Source organism: Protomyctophum bolini (genome assembly GCF_963924005.1).
Source record: "Protomyctophum bolini genome assembly, chromosome: 9".
NCBI classification, from domain to species: Eukaryota; Metazoa; Chordata; class Actinopteri; order Myctophiformes; family Myctophidae; genus Protomyctophum; species Protomyctophum bolini.
Window position 1 is genome coordinate 13,781,532 of NC_137870.1, and position 14,234 is coordinate 13,795,765.

The window sequence follows — 14,234 nt, forward strand, 5'->3', positions numbered from 1 at the left end:
GCGGTTTTGGCCAGAAGATCCTGAGGATGCGTCTTAGGCAGTGGTTGATGAAAGTCTGCAGTTTATTGGTGATGTGGTTGGTGGTCCTCCAGGTTTCTGATCCATACTGCAGTACATATTTGACGTTGGAGTTGAATATTTTGAGCATGGTTAGATGTTTTGGTTTTCCAGATCTTTAATATGTTGAATGTTGTTCTTGCTTTCCCTATTGTTGACTTCACATCCTCCTCTGTCCCACCGTCCACAACTATCACACTTTCACTGTCCTCTTCCATGTGTCTGGTTATTTTGTTTGTTTATCCGCATTATTATGCTTTTTGGACAGTTTATTTTAAGCCCAAGTCCGGCTGCTGCTGTTTCTATAGCAGTTGGCATTTCTCTTGCATCGGCTGGTGGCTCTGTGTACTTTCACATAGCCATTGAGTGTGAAAACCTATGCTATAATTTGGCCCAAAAAAAAAGACATGCTCATTTACTCCGTAGTATCTGTGTCGTTGCATGCTGAAACCAGCACACCTACAAACCTCAACATGTAAGCTTGTAGAAGAGTGGTTCTCAAAGTGTGGCCTGGGCATCCCCAATGGGGATGGTGACCCATGGGTCTTTTTGTGTGTTCCAAAGGGGTCCCCAGCAAAATGAGGAACGGTTTAACCAAACAAAGTAAGTAGGTTGAAGAGGCTTGTCTGTATCAGCCGAGAAGGCGAGAGTCTATCTCTCCCGTTAGAATGCTGAGGTGGTGCCCGGGCCGGGATTGAACCAATGACCTACCGACTGAACTACCCGGACACACTTGACCACTTAAGCCTTATTTTATTTTTCTGATAATAAAAAAGGGAGCTTACTTGTAGATTGGCTATGTGAGCTTGTAGATCTGCTATTTGCGGCGAAATGTCAAATGTGGGTCTGTGGTGAAATAAATGTCAATGTGTGTCTGGTGAAATAAATGTCAATGTGTGTCTGTGGTGAAATAAATGTCAATGTGGCGGTTCAGTGGGCAGTGGGCACTTTGACATAAAATCGGCAATGTCTTCCTAAATGTATATTTTTATTATAAATGTATGCTTTTAAAAATGGTCGGAAAATACATAATATGCACGGTATCATTAGACATTTTTGTAGAAATATTGGACCTTAAATGTAATTTTAAAACAATATATGTATCTCTGTCCCCTCATTTGTGAAATACTTGTAAGTGTGTTTAAATGAAAACATTTGTGAACCTGAAAGTGTTGTAATTAAACCTGCAGGAGGACATCGATGCAGGTGAACTGGCTGGGGCTGGCCCCGCCCCTTAAGACTGACACAAGGCAAGCGGCAAACTTCCGGTATAGATCAAAGACAGACAACACAGATACATTGTTGCTACTGTAAGCCCCAGTGTGACAGACAGACAGACACGACAGAGAGCGGAGGAGAGGCCAGGCCCATCCCACACTAGGCTGTGTGTGAGGAGCAACATAAAAAGACCTTGCGTTTCTGCTGCTGTTATAGCTATCAGTGCATATTAACAAACTGAAGCCATGGTGAAGATCACCTTCCAGTCTGTCGCGGGACAGAAAGTGGAGAAAGAAGAGACCGAGGATGGCGACAAGACCGAGGTCCTCATCCCATACCAGACGGACCCGGTGAGTGTGTGTGTGTGTGTGTGTCGCTGTCCCGTCACGGATAGATGTCTATTGTTTTCTATCCGTGTCATTATTATGTTTATGTAGCCTATTTTACAGCCGTCGGTGTAGCACACTTATCCTAGGCTGCACCTGCACTGTCTGTAGCAACAAACGCAGCAGGGGACTTCTCTCTCTCTCCCCCCCCTGACAGCGTCCAGCGCCATTTGTATGGAAACTAAATGATGCCCTGAGAATGCATGGTCTCCTCTGCGACAACACAGCTGTTACCTATTTATAATGTTAAGTTAGACCGCTGTCCCAATGCCCACAGACGGACACGACATTTTTAATAACATTTAATATTGTATAAATCGTGTAAACAAACTAATATAGGCCTATATCTATATGTATGGGCGATGTGATGTGGTGGTGTATTATGTGCCACGGCTGGATTTTTCCTATAACGGATATAAACGACTCGATCCTTTACCTACGTTGAACGCACACGGCACAATTGAATGCACAATGTAGGCTAATCTGGGGCATGACAAAATGGTGCACGCTGCATTGCAAGTTGGTTATGTGCACAAGCAGCTCTGCACGGAAGCAGGCCAGTGTGTTCACCCTGGCACAACCATGCTGCTGCAGGGGTTTAAAAGCTCCCACAATATCCCTACCTGGGATTCGAACCTGAGTGTCGAGCACATCACGAGAGAGACTCGGAGACAACATTTCTATTGCATCTCCACATCATGCATGTGTGCTTCAAGTAGCAGTAGGCCTACTACTTTATAGTATATAGTAGCCAGAATGTACACCAACGTTTTATGTTAGAAATGTTGACTCCCCAGCATATAGCCGGATGCTAACTTGCATTATGTTGAGCAATTTTCATAATTGGCATAATATCTGACCATAACAACCTATAAGGAAAGAAAATCTAAATTTCATCACGCTTTCTGTAGCATGTGACATGTCAAACTAGGGTGTTTTCATGATGCTGAATCCATTCCAAGCATTAGTGTTGCACAAGATGCACTCCTTAGGCTAAAACGGCCATAGCCTTAATCACAAATGTGATGATGTCAGCACATTTGGGCTATGGCCGTTTATAGCCCAAGGAGTGTTTTTTTGCTAAACTAATGCTTGGAATGGATTCAGCATCATGAAAACCCCCTAGTTTGACATGTCACATGCTACACAAAGCATGATGAAATTTGGAATTTTTTGCCTTCTATAGTGGTATTGGCATATTATATTGCCAATTATGAAAATTGCTCAACACATTCAAGTTGGCATCCGGCAGTTTCTACATGCTGGGGACCCATACTCAACATTTCTAACATAAAACTTTGGTGTACTCAACATGTCCGGGTTCACAATGGGGCTCTATGGGCTGGCAACTAGACTATTAAGGTGATGATCTGGATCCTTAAGGGTCTAAATGTTTCCATGTAAGAGCAGGGACCACTGCAGTCCACCATACAGATGTTGCAGTTCTATTGTATTAACACACACTACACACTGCATAGATGGGCCATCATGGGCGGCAGTGGCTCAGGGGTAGAGTGGCCGGTAGAGCGACCAGATGGAGAACCGCAAGGTTATATTGTATATGCAGATGTTGTAGTTATGGTGTATTATTAACATATACTCTACAATACAGATTGGTTAAAAATATTTTTTCTATTAGGAGACAGACAGACCCAAGTGTGTGTCACGCTGTCACTGTGTGAGAAGAATCCCACTTTGGGTGAGAGACTCCTAGAAATTAGACCGTTTATTTGCTTGTTTGCGCGCCCTTCTCTTTCCTGGTGCGGTTTTCCAGCAAAGGTTATAACTTATAGGCTTTCCAAAGTACTGTGCACTGAAATATACAGCATAGCCTATATCAAATGACTGTACACCACAAAAAAAGATGCTGAGGCTCTGAACAAAAATATGCCCTAATATTGGGTTTAAGAATACAAGGGTACAGCATGGATATTGCTTTCAAGCTATGTGTAATTTTCTTATTTACAGGTCTTGCCTGTTCATACCGTGTCATCACAGGAGTGTCATCATCCTTCTCTTTTCAGTTCCATCTTGGGACATTTCCTTGTAATCAGCCTGACTTTTTTCCTCTTGGATGCCAGCTGAGAATAGCAACCTTTTGTCTTTTTAGCTCACATCAGTATCCCTGTTTTGGGATTTTCATTATGGGTGAATATATATATATATATATATATATATATATATATATATATAATTTATTTTTTAAAGCTTAATGTGCTACCAGGGATTAGTTTGAACCGGGGTTTAAGCCATTTAGGCCTGATGTCGAAATAAAAAAAACGTTCGCTCTGAAAGAATATATATTCAAAGATTTGTGCCGCATTTTTACGATTTTTCAAAAATAGCAGACCTACAAGCTGTAGGTCCTAATAGAAGAGCAGTTACGCAACATTTTGTATGTATCATGCGTGCTCCTTATTTATATAAGGATATTATAATTATTTCACGCTGCTCATATTGATATCGGACCAGTGTTTTTCTGGTCTTGAAATTGCAATAATGGAGCTCGTACGACAAATAATCTATGCAGTTTTATACTTTTATATAGCTGAAACCTTTGATGTGACCAACAAGCACCGCAGTTGTCAGTTGTATTGTATTGTATTAACATGCTACTCCATACAGATTTGCCAAAGTAACATTTTATTCACACACAAAGAGGATTGCAGCTTTAATTGTTAGCGAGTGTTTTAAAATAGTCTTTCCCTTTCCCACTTGGCAGTGGAAATATGGTAGTAAGCAGAGGTCCATCCATGCATTGGGATTTATTTGCAATGTGTGTACATAAGCTGTGCCATGCTGCCAACAAACACAATTTGACGCGTGTGGCAGATGGTCTGCAAGTCTGGGGGCGGCTGAAAAGATTACTCACCATCTCAGTCAAGAGTCGTCTCCCATTACCAAGTGCTTTGTCATCGCTTCCTTGGACCACTCTTAGTCTTTTATTTTCTCCCTTGTACAACGTCTGGCCTTTTTTCATTTTTGGCAAGTATTTAGCCTAGTCATAACACGTCGATAAGCACGTGTTTCTTTGTCTGTGTCCGTTCCAGGATGAGCTGGAAGACGAGCTGGTTCTTCCGTTGCGGCCCAGGAAGTCTGCCCTGAATGGGCTGTGCTGCCTGACCTTTGGCCTGGTGGTGTTCATGTCTGGACTGGTGCTGGCCTCCATCTACGTGTACCGCTATTACTTCATACCACACGTAAGTCACACTACTGTCTGCTGAGGTGGAGGCTGTATTGTGAACTAGTGAACTCAATACAGCCCGCATCTGGTGGAGTCATGTTAGGCTGTCAGGGGGGCAATTGGAAAGGAGAGCAAAAAAATATATATACAATTTAATACAAAGATATAATTTTGATTCAAATTAAAATCAAATTAAATTGTTTGTATTCTATATTTCGGGCTTGTTGTCGGCAAAATCATTCAAGAACTTCGCCCACCTTTTCACAGAAATGTCTTTTAAAAAGCCTAAACACAGTGAAAATGTGTAGATCTACATGATCACAACGCGTGGCAGAGTGGCATCTGCCACATAAAAAACGTTTATATGACAACAGCCAAAAGTTAATATACCGTATGTAAGGAAACTGTGGCAAATTAATGCTGTACATGAAACGGTGGCTCTCAACAGCCTGTGGACGGTGGATGTTGTGGTGCATGCATCCTGCTGTTGGTAAGATAATTAAGCTGCCATTCAAATAAATAAAGCCACACATGGTACCTTTACTCTTATTCTGACAGCATACATTTGATTAAAGAATAGCTACACATGTGTCAGTCTAAAAGGTAACAGTACTCTTTTAAATTCAAATAGGTAACTTAAAAATAAATATTCAAGACATATATTTTTTTCTTGATCCTATAATTCTGCAGATTATCTTTTACCACAAGGTGTCAGTGTCTGTATAGTATAGTGTCGGTAGTGAAATCCATATAAGGGCACACAGAGGCAGGAAGTCAGATCAGATAGAGTTCATGTCAAGGACAAACATTTGTATACCTGTTTGAATACAGAAGCTTTGGAGTTAAAGTCATTGAATCAACAAACATTTATTGTGAATGTACAATACAAACTCCATCTTACAAATACTGTAGGTAAAATGGCCTCAGACTTTAGATGTTTTATTGTTTTTGGATACCATGTGATTCTGCATAGGGCACCACCATTGTTATGTGTCATATTTAGCTTTGCAGTCGCTAGTACTGTGCATGTGCAACAGTATCAGCAGATTGTATCAGCAGATGGCTCACTCCTATTTAGCCTTTCAGTACAGCCAGTACTGGGCGACAGCCAGACGAAATTTCCGGAAGTGCATTATTTGTCAATGGGACCCGGCAACTACTGGCCATAGAGGCGATAGCAGGCGAACAGGCGATGCTCGAAAAGTGGGTGGAGGAACGTCAGCTGAAAAGATAAAAATAATTCATCTTTTGGGCGACGTAGCCCGGCGATAGTGGGCGATTGGGCGATAGCCTATGAAATTCAAGCGACGGAAAAAACACCCACAATTAATTGCAAAAAACTCCAGCGATTAGTTGCTGATTACGATTACTAAATTTCAAAGCAATTCTTCACATATATTTTTCCCCCCACAACCCCATGGCAGCACAAATACAAAACAAAATCTTTGAAGAAACATCAGGAAATGTCCATAAACACAGAACAAATTAAATTATAATAATAACAAAAAAGCCAAAAGCCGATCGTAGGGGACGATTACTAAATTAGTTGGCAACTAATTGAAGAATCGATTGCAGCCATACATAAATACCATACATATTCATACACAATTCAATGATGTATAACCGTGTGTGTGTGTGTGTGTGTGTGTGTGTGTGTGTGTGTGTGTGTGCGCGCGCGCGCGCGTGTGTGTGTGTGTGTGTGTGTGTGTGTGTGTGTGTGTGTGTGTGTGTGTGTGTGTGTGTGTGTGTGTGTGTGTGTGTGTGTGTGTGTGTGTGTGTGTGTGTGTGTGTGCGTGTGCGTGTGCGTGCGTGTGCGTGCGTGCGCTCAGATGCCAGAGGAGAACCTGTTCCACTGCAGGGTGTTGTATGAAGACTCGATGTATGCGCCACTACGCGGGCGCCAGGAGCTGGAGGAGAACGTAGGCATCTACCTGGATGACAACTATGAGCAGATCACGGTGCCCGTGCCCCACTTTGGAGGCAGCGACCCCGCTGACATCATCCATGACTTCCACAGGGTGAGCCGTGGACACAGTAAACAAGACATGTTCTGAAAGCTGCGCTCAAACTGCCCTATCTGAGTTGTGAATCCCATGTCTCCTTTTATTTCACACCCTCTCTGTGGATGTATTATTTTCTAGCGCTACATTCTCTGGAAAATACTGTTGCCTAGAAATGTATCAATAGATACAGGGCAACAATAGATATAATTCCCAGTAAAGTAAAAAGAAAACTACTCCGGTGTCCGAATGTCCGTTTAACTCTGAGAGTTTAATAATCCCTGGTTCAGTTTTGTACAATCCCATGAGGCAATTCTGTGAAAGTATAGAACGCTTACCAAAAACAACGTTTCTTTTCTTCACCAGGGACTGACGGCCTATCACGACATCGCTCTGGACAAGTGCTACGTCATTGAGCTGAACACCACCATCGTCATGCCGCCTCGCAACCTTTGGGAGCTTCTTATCAACGTCAAGGTAACAGTGCTGCTTCTTCTGTCTGATGACGGTGTCATTTAAAAATATATAAATTATTATTTTGCTGGTGAAAACCGATTAAAAATAATCTGGATTATATTTAGACCGATACCGATATGGCCAATATTTCCGATTATGCTACCGATTATATCGTGCAAACGTGCATCCCTACTTCCTGTATACGGTAGTAACGCTTGTTTTAAATTAAACATCCTAGTGTTTTGTGTATGGTCCAGATTAAACATCCTAGTGTTTTGTGTATGGTCCAGATTAAACATCCTAGTGTTTTGTGTATGGTCCAGATTAAACATGTATTTATGGTTTGGTAAATTTATAGTTTTAATTTGTTTTAAAAGAGAGATTTCTGGCCCGGACGGTTAGCTCAACCGTCTGGGCACCTAGGCTGCTGAGCCAGCCTGACGGCATGCCGCGGGTTCGACTCCCGATCCCGACGGCCTTTGCCGGTGTCTTCCCCTCCCCCATCTCTCTCCCCATTTCCTGTCAGTCTACTTTCAACCTATCGATAAAGGCAGAAAGAAAAGAGATTTCTTTCAGCTTGACATTCACATGACTCTGTCCTTTGCAGAAAGGGACATACTTGCCTCAGACCTACATCATCCATGAGGAGATGGTGGTAGCTGGAAAGGTGCACAATATGCGGCAGCTGGGACCTTTCATTTACCGCCTGTGCAACGGCAAGGACACCTACCGTCTGAAGCGCCGCAGCTCCCACAGACGTGAGTTTGGAGATGAGGGGCTTTGTAGGGGATTACATTACAGGTGCTATGTTCTCTCTCGCGTTGGCATTACAGTCTGTAGGTTAAGACTGCGTGGGAGAGGGTGGAAATATTAGAGGTTAGGTATTATGGTAATGGTTAGGTCACCTTACTTAGGTTACATCATCATTACATCATTATGATGTAAAATTTGTCCCATATTTTTCCGGGACACAGCGCAGATACTTTCGTTTTCATCATAAGCGCTGGAAAGGCAGAATTTGTGAAAATAGCCAATCTATGAGCTCACAACTCACGCTTTGTAGATCTGCTATTTTCACAATATTTATCTGTGGAACCAAGAGTCAAACAAAATTGAATGCCTCAACTCCTAAATTCCAAGTGCTTGTCGGGGTGTCCGGTCCCTAGTTTAAATGTGGGAAAAACATCATTCCTATAATCGGCAGCAGTTTAGTGGAATGACTTGCCTTCCAGCCATTCCAGTCCCAACAGTTCCTTTTGAAAACTTTAAATTCACATTAAAAAGCTGGTTGGCCGATAACGTGACCTTAATTTGAAATTCATGTAGGCCTATTGACCTTTTTAGTGTAGAATAGATGGAAACAAAATGAAAAACTAAACAACAAAAAAATCTATCTTTTGTTTTGTTATGTTCTTCCTGTCTCCTGCCTCCCTTTCCCAAAACGAAAGGGCAAAATACAAAGGTGTTTCGTTTTTGTCTGTGTTTTGTATTGTTGATCCCCATGTCCCCTTTCCCCAAAAGGGTCACAACGGAAACAAGCTTTCTTGTGTCTGTATCCTTTTGAATGAATTTTCAGTAAAGTAATCAATTACTCAATCAATCTGATCATTTTGGGGGGGTCACAGCCTGAAAAGGTTGATAACCACTGATCTACACACCCTCCCCAAGCCAACATTGTGGTTTTAATAAAACACCAATGGAAACAAGTTTGGTTTCAAAATAATGTTTTGTGTCCAAATAATGAACACTTAAAACTCCTAATATAGGAGTAGTATAAGTTTTCTTTATAAACACAGATTTCACTCATCAGGTTTGAGGCAAAGTCACAAACAAAGCAACAGTACAGTCAGTATGTCCTCATGTTGCCTCATCTAAACACTGTTTTGTTTTCCTTGCAGGCATCAACAAGCGTGACGCGAAGAACTGCCATCACATTCGTCACTTTGAGAATACTTTTGTGGTGGAGACAGTGATTTGTGATGAAGCGTAAATGTGATGTACCCGTCCCACCCTCTCCTGAAAAAAGCACATCCAGCCACTGTAGCACCTACGTATGTCTTGTATGAGTTGCACTTAATGCGTTTTCTTTTTCTTATTTTTTTTTGTGGTCTTTGTTATTTATATGGTGCACTTCTTTTTATCTTGTTTAAATATTGCTTTACATTTTCAGTGCTAATTATTTTTTAGTGTATTGCAATACTATGTTGTAGGTAGTGTCACTGGTCCATGCAGCCAATAGCTAATGGATAATATCTTTTAGACTTCTCCTCTACAGGGTATTGGCGTGATGACTACTGTTGGTAGGGGAGACCTTTGTCTACATATGTTGTCAAGGTGACTGTACTTTTGCAACCTCCCCCCCCTTGCTCCTGAGATTGCTGTGTCTTAAATTGTGTCCCAGAAGCACAGTCAGTTATTTGCTTTTCTGAACAAAACATTCAACCTACTTTTGAGAAGAAGCTTTCATATCATAGCTATCATATCCTGCACCGCTGCTTGTCACAAACACGTCCTCTTTGCTTGGGTATGTGCATAATAGGCGAAGAGATTTGGTGTCGTAACTGTCGTGGAGAAAAAAAAGAGAGGGACTAGTATCGATCCCAGTCCACAAAGTATATAGGTTTTAAGTGGTTTTAATAGTCTTGACACTGAAGTAGAAATGATTAGGGCATGAGACTTTATTCGCTTTATACAGAGCTACTTCTCTTTCCACACCTTTTTATCCTATCTATCTTTTATATAATATTACATTTAGCCTATGGTTGTGTAATACTAAAAAGTATATTCCAGTTGGTTTTATGACATTTTGACATGTTTTCACACCACGCTTCTCCTTTCAAGCAGGAAACGCAGTTGTTTTTGTTTTGCATTTGTGAATCATTTGAGAACACTGTCTTTGGTCACCCTTGCATGTGTTTATCTATAAGAGGAAAAAAAAACATCACTGGTAGAATATTTTATGAGACCACGTTTAAAGCCTTAGTCCAGAGTCAGAGACTGGACTAAAGTCATCACTACTTATAAAGAAGCTTATTATATCATGTTAGAAACACGTTAAACAAAACAACCTTGACCTGTATATTTTGTCTGCTGATGAACTCTTTCATGTCTGTGAATAAAGTAGTTAAATTAACTGTGGCTATATTTGTGTAGGGTTATATATTGTTTTTATGAAAGGTCTCCCAGTGTTTTCTCCCAATTGTCTGATGTAATGTTGGGCGCAACACTTCCTCTGCCAACCTAGGGAGAGACTGACCTGCTTCCTTCAATGCATGAGTTCTTTTCACCTGACGGGGGGAGTTTCCCAGATTGGACGTAGAGCGTGGAAGGAACACCAGCTTCCAACCAGTTCCTTTCCCCTCCATCAGGCTGGCCAGGTGGAGGCAGTTTAGAGACCAAGATTACTGCATGTTTTTTGGGAGAACATGCAAACAGAAAAGCCCTTTTGCCAACAGCACATAGGGCACTGATGACGCGGAGGAGAGAACACAACCACAGCAAACCCAGGCCAGGACCTTCTAGCTGTGAAGCGACGGCGCAAAAGGTCTGCACTTTCATGTCTTTATTCACTTTATATATCTCCATAAATCAACTGTTTATACCCCCCCCATATATTATGCCCTACTTCGTCGTATGACTGTCACTAAAAAATAGTATGTGCGATTTTTTAAAATATTGAATTAACGAAAAGTATGTATTTATTGGAAGAGTTATTTTTTCCATTTCGAGAAAGGCAGTTTTTGACTTAAGACTTTTCCATTTCCATCCAACAGCGATGATGCATGGTTTCCATCCTGCATATTATGTCAACATTTTCATCTCACTCTTGCATCACACCCTGCTCCCACCGCCCACGTGAAGAAGGCAGTGATATCCTTAGATGAGATCGTGATTAAATCATTTCCTGATAGAGTGAATGTAAAATCATGAAGACAAGGATCGTGTGTGGTGTTTCAACATTAGTGTTACTTGACCTGTGCCCTGCTGTAGAGCACAGAGTCTGTAACGATGGAAGTTGGAGATCCTTGCCCCACCCGGCTCTGCAATTAGTGCAATACCCGCTGTACCCGTGTCATAGTACCCGTTCCACCCATCTCTGTGTCCATTATATGCCCATATATGGAGTTCTGTGTTATGCATGCCCAAATATGGAGTGTTGTGATGTCAGAACAGGCCAGCTCCATATACTGTATGGCACCTGGGCAAGGGGCCGGTCCAGAGCCCGGGCAGAGGCCTTAGAGGACAACTGTGGGTCCGACGGACTCTACGCCAGGCACTGCACTCCCTGTGGGGGTGTGGAACACGTGTGTCGAAGTTGAAGTCGGTGGGGTGAACGGTTCTCGAGTTACACGGATTACAGTTACAGCCGCACACGTACGTACAGACAGACCTCGGTCTGCATGCTGCAGTTTTAGAATAGATAGAAGATAGATTTAACAGAACAAACGGAAGGGGAAAAACTATCACATAATTTATTCGAATGATAAATGAGTAAAATAGCTCTATAGAGCGCCGCAGTCCCTCCCCCTTTCAGAAAAGCGGGTGGCCCAGGAAATGAAAACACCATGCAAGTGCCGATGGAAGAATGCATTGGGGTTTCATTTCCTGGGCCACTCGCTTTTCTGAAAGAGGGCGGGACTGCGGCGCTCTATAAGACCAACGTAAGATGCTGCTGGAGCCTAAATTATCTAACAATTATTCTGTCTTAAATTTATTGTAACAACTACAGTTCCCACTTCCCAATATTGGCAGATAGGTTGGAAATGCGCAGCGTATATCTATTGGGTGGGTACACTGTCGATGTGCGTATTCTACGTCCGCTCTGGGTACAAGTTGTGCACACAATCTCCTCTGAGGAAAGAAATTATATCCATAATAGTCAACACTCAGAAACACTAAGACTTTATTGTCAATATATAGAACATTACAGTCCAGTAATTGGATTTGGTCATGCAGGTGCAAAAACATGTAACAAACAACACAAAAAGATTCACATCTTACATTACAAACATGACATGACGACAGAAGGGACATTTAATGGGACTTGAAATCCTATCACCTATCCTTTTTGTGACTTTCATGGACAGGATCTCGAGGCGAAGTCGTGGTGGAGAGGGTATTTGAATCGGTGAGCTAGCGGTTGCATCACTGCTTTTTGAAGATGATGTGGTCCAAAATTAGTTTTCTTCGACGGGTGGCTGGCATCTCCCTTAGAGATAGGGTGAGAAGTTCAGTCACACGAGAGAGACTCGGAGTAGAACCGCTGCTCCTTCGCCTGGAAAGGAGCCAGCTTAGGTGGTTCGGGCATCTGGTTAGGATGCCTCTCGGGCGTCTCCCTAGGGAGGTCCTCGACGCACGTCCCACTGGGAGGAGACCCCGGGGCAGACCAAGGCGCAGTTGGAGGAAACACATCGACTCACTGGCCTTGGAATGTCTCGGAATCCCCCAGGAGGAAGTCACTAATGTTGCTCTGGAGAGGGAAGTCTGGAGCACTCTGGTGGAGCTGTTGCCCCCGCGACCTGACTACGGATAAGCGGTTGAAGATGGATGGATGGATGAAACCCTGGACCAAATTATAAATTACCTATAAATTGAGCATCATCCTTGCCTACAGTAGCCAACTGTTCTCTTGTGAGACGGCTGTCCACATTCTCTTGTTTCTTCCAGAAGGCATCCAAAGAGAAGTAATACAACAGTGGATCTAGACAGCAATTCACACTACAGAGACACGCTGTGGGCTTGATGGCAATTGTCCATTTAACGTTATGTTTAACCATTATTAGAACCACACTGAGAGGCATGAAAAAAATCACAAACATCAACAAGTTTGTGGCAAAAATAAGCATGACATTCATCTTGTTGTTGATCCTTGCAGAGTCATTGAGATGTCGGCGAAGAGTCCAGTACACCATAGCAGTGGACACAACATTGACTGCTAGCAGGGTAAAAAGTAAAATAGCCATAACTTGCATCAGATGTTCACCACGGATACAAGGTAACGCAAAACATGCAGTTTCATTGCAGCTTTCCATGGTTCTTTTAAAAAGTATGCTCTCTGGGATGTTTGCAGCCACTATCAAGACCCAAACCAAGACACAGGCTCTCCAGGCATTGGTGGAGCTTCTCAGATGCCTTGACCTCAGAGGGTAAACCACTGCCAGCAGCCGATCCACACTGATGAAGGTGATGAAAAAGGCACCGGAGCGGATATTGTTGCGGAAGAGCATAGTGATCCAGGTACATGCCATAATGCCCAGGGGCCAGGAACCCGTAGCATAGAAATAGACTCTCATAGGCAAGGAGATCACCAGCAGAAGGTCTGAAAGTGCCAGGTTGATCATGAAGATGGCACTGGGAGATTTAAGGCTGTGACGGCGCACCAGAATCCAGAGTGACACAGCATTGAGAGGAAAGCCTAACGCTAAAATACAGCCAAATACTACAGAATAGGTCATGCTTCTGTTCAGCTCTTGTCCATTTTCCGTCCAATTTCCAATTTCTGTCATGGTAGACTACTGTTCAGCAATGTTGTCCCTTTGAAACAAAAGACCAAATGTGTCACATCTGAACTTGACAGTTGCAAACCACCTGTTTTACACTCTAGATATAGATCTTCTAGGGCGTGATAAATCATACTTCCTGTTTGTTACAGGAAGTGGTGGCGTGTATTGCCAAGCTTACATGTTCAAGGTTCAAGGTCTTTATTAGTGTCCCAGAAGGGCAATTAGGTTTACAGCAAGAGTGGTTTAAAACATACAAACGATACAGGACAACAACAGACATGAGACACCATAGCAGCCATAAACAGAGGTCTTGGCGCATCTAGTGCAAGTATAGAATCAAAGATAAAAAAGGCTACATTCAGAAAAAGTGCTAGGATATAAAGTGTGTGTGTGTGTGTGTGTGTGTGTACAGTGCATCCGGAAAGTATTC

At 42.5% G+C, this 14,234-nt stretch overlaps 2 protein-coding genes across 4 annotated transcripts; one reads left to right on the top strand and one right to left on the bottom strand.

Moving 5' to 3' along the window:
* The first annotated feature begins 1,395 nt into the window (after positions 1-1,395).
* Positions 1,396-13,461, top strand: LOC308321659 (integral membrane protein 2C-like). Of its 3 annotated transcripts, none has more exons than XM_080772691.1 (8): positions 1,396-1,625; positions 4,712-4,861; positions 6,675-6,863; positions 7,212-7,322; positions 7,909-8,059; positions 9,200-10,845; positions 13,177-13,296; positions 13,349-13,461. In XM_080772691.1, exons 1-6 carry the CDS (start codon positions 1,521-1,523, stop codon positions 9,289-9,291), a joined length of 798 nt encoding a protein of 265 aa, XP_080628817.1. In that variant the 5' UTR covers positions 1,396-1,520; the 3' UTR covers positions 9,292-10,845; positions 13,177-13,296; positions 13,349-13,461. The 3 variants fall into 3 exon arrangements, with proteins under 3 accessions (XP_080628817.1, XP_080628818.1, XP_080628816.1); XM_080772692.1 differs by having other exon boundaries at positions 13,177-13,244; positions 13,372-13,460; XM_080772690.1 differs by lacking the exons at positions 13,177-13,296; positions 13,349-13,461 and adding an exon at positions 11,075-11,154.
* LOC308321745 (lysophosphatidic acid receptor 6-like) lies at positions 12,875-13,822 on the bottom strand (the record flags this gene model as incomplete). Its single annotated transcript, XM_080772835.1, has 1 exon — positions 12,875-13,822. Exon 1 carries the CDS (start codon positions 13,805-13,807, stop codon positions 12,875-12,877), a length of 933 nt encoding a protein of 310 aa, XP_080628961.1. The 5' UTR covers positions 13,808-13,822.
* Positions 13,823-14,234: the final 412 nt, after the last annotated feature.

Coding starts and splice junctions, on each gene's coding strand:
- LOC308321659 (XM_080772691.1), top strand. CDS start 1,521: ATGGTGAAGATCACCTTCCAGTCTGTCGCGGGACAGAAAGTGGAGAAA. Junction 6,864..7,211: donor TCATCCATGACTTCCACAGG/GTGAGCCGTGGA, acceptor TTTCTTCACCAG/GGACTGACGGCCTATCACGA. Junction 8,060..9,199: donor GCGCCGCAGCTCCCACAGAC/GTGAGTTTGGAG, acceptor TTTTCCTTGCAG/GCATCAACAAGCGTGACGCG.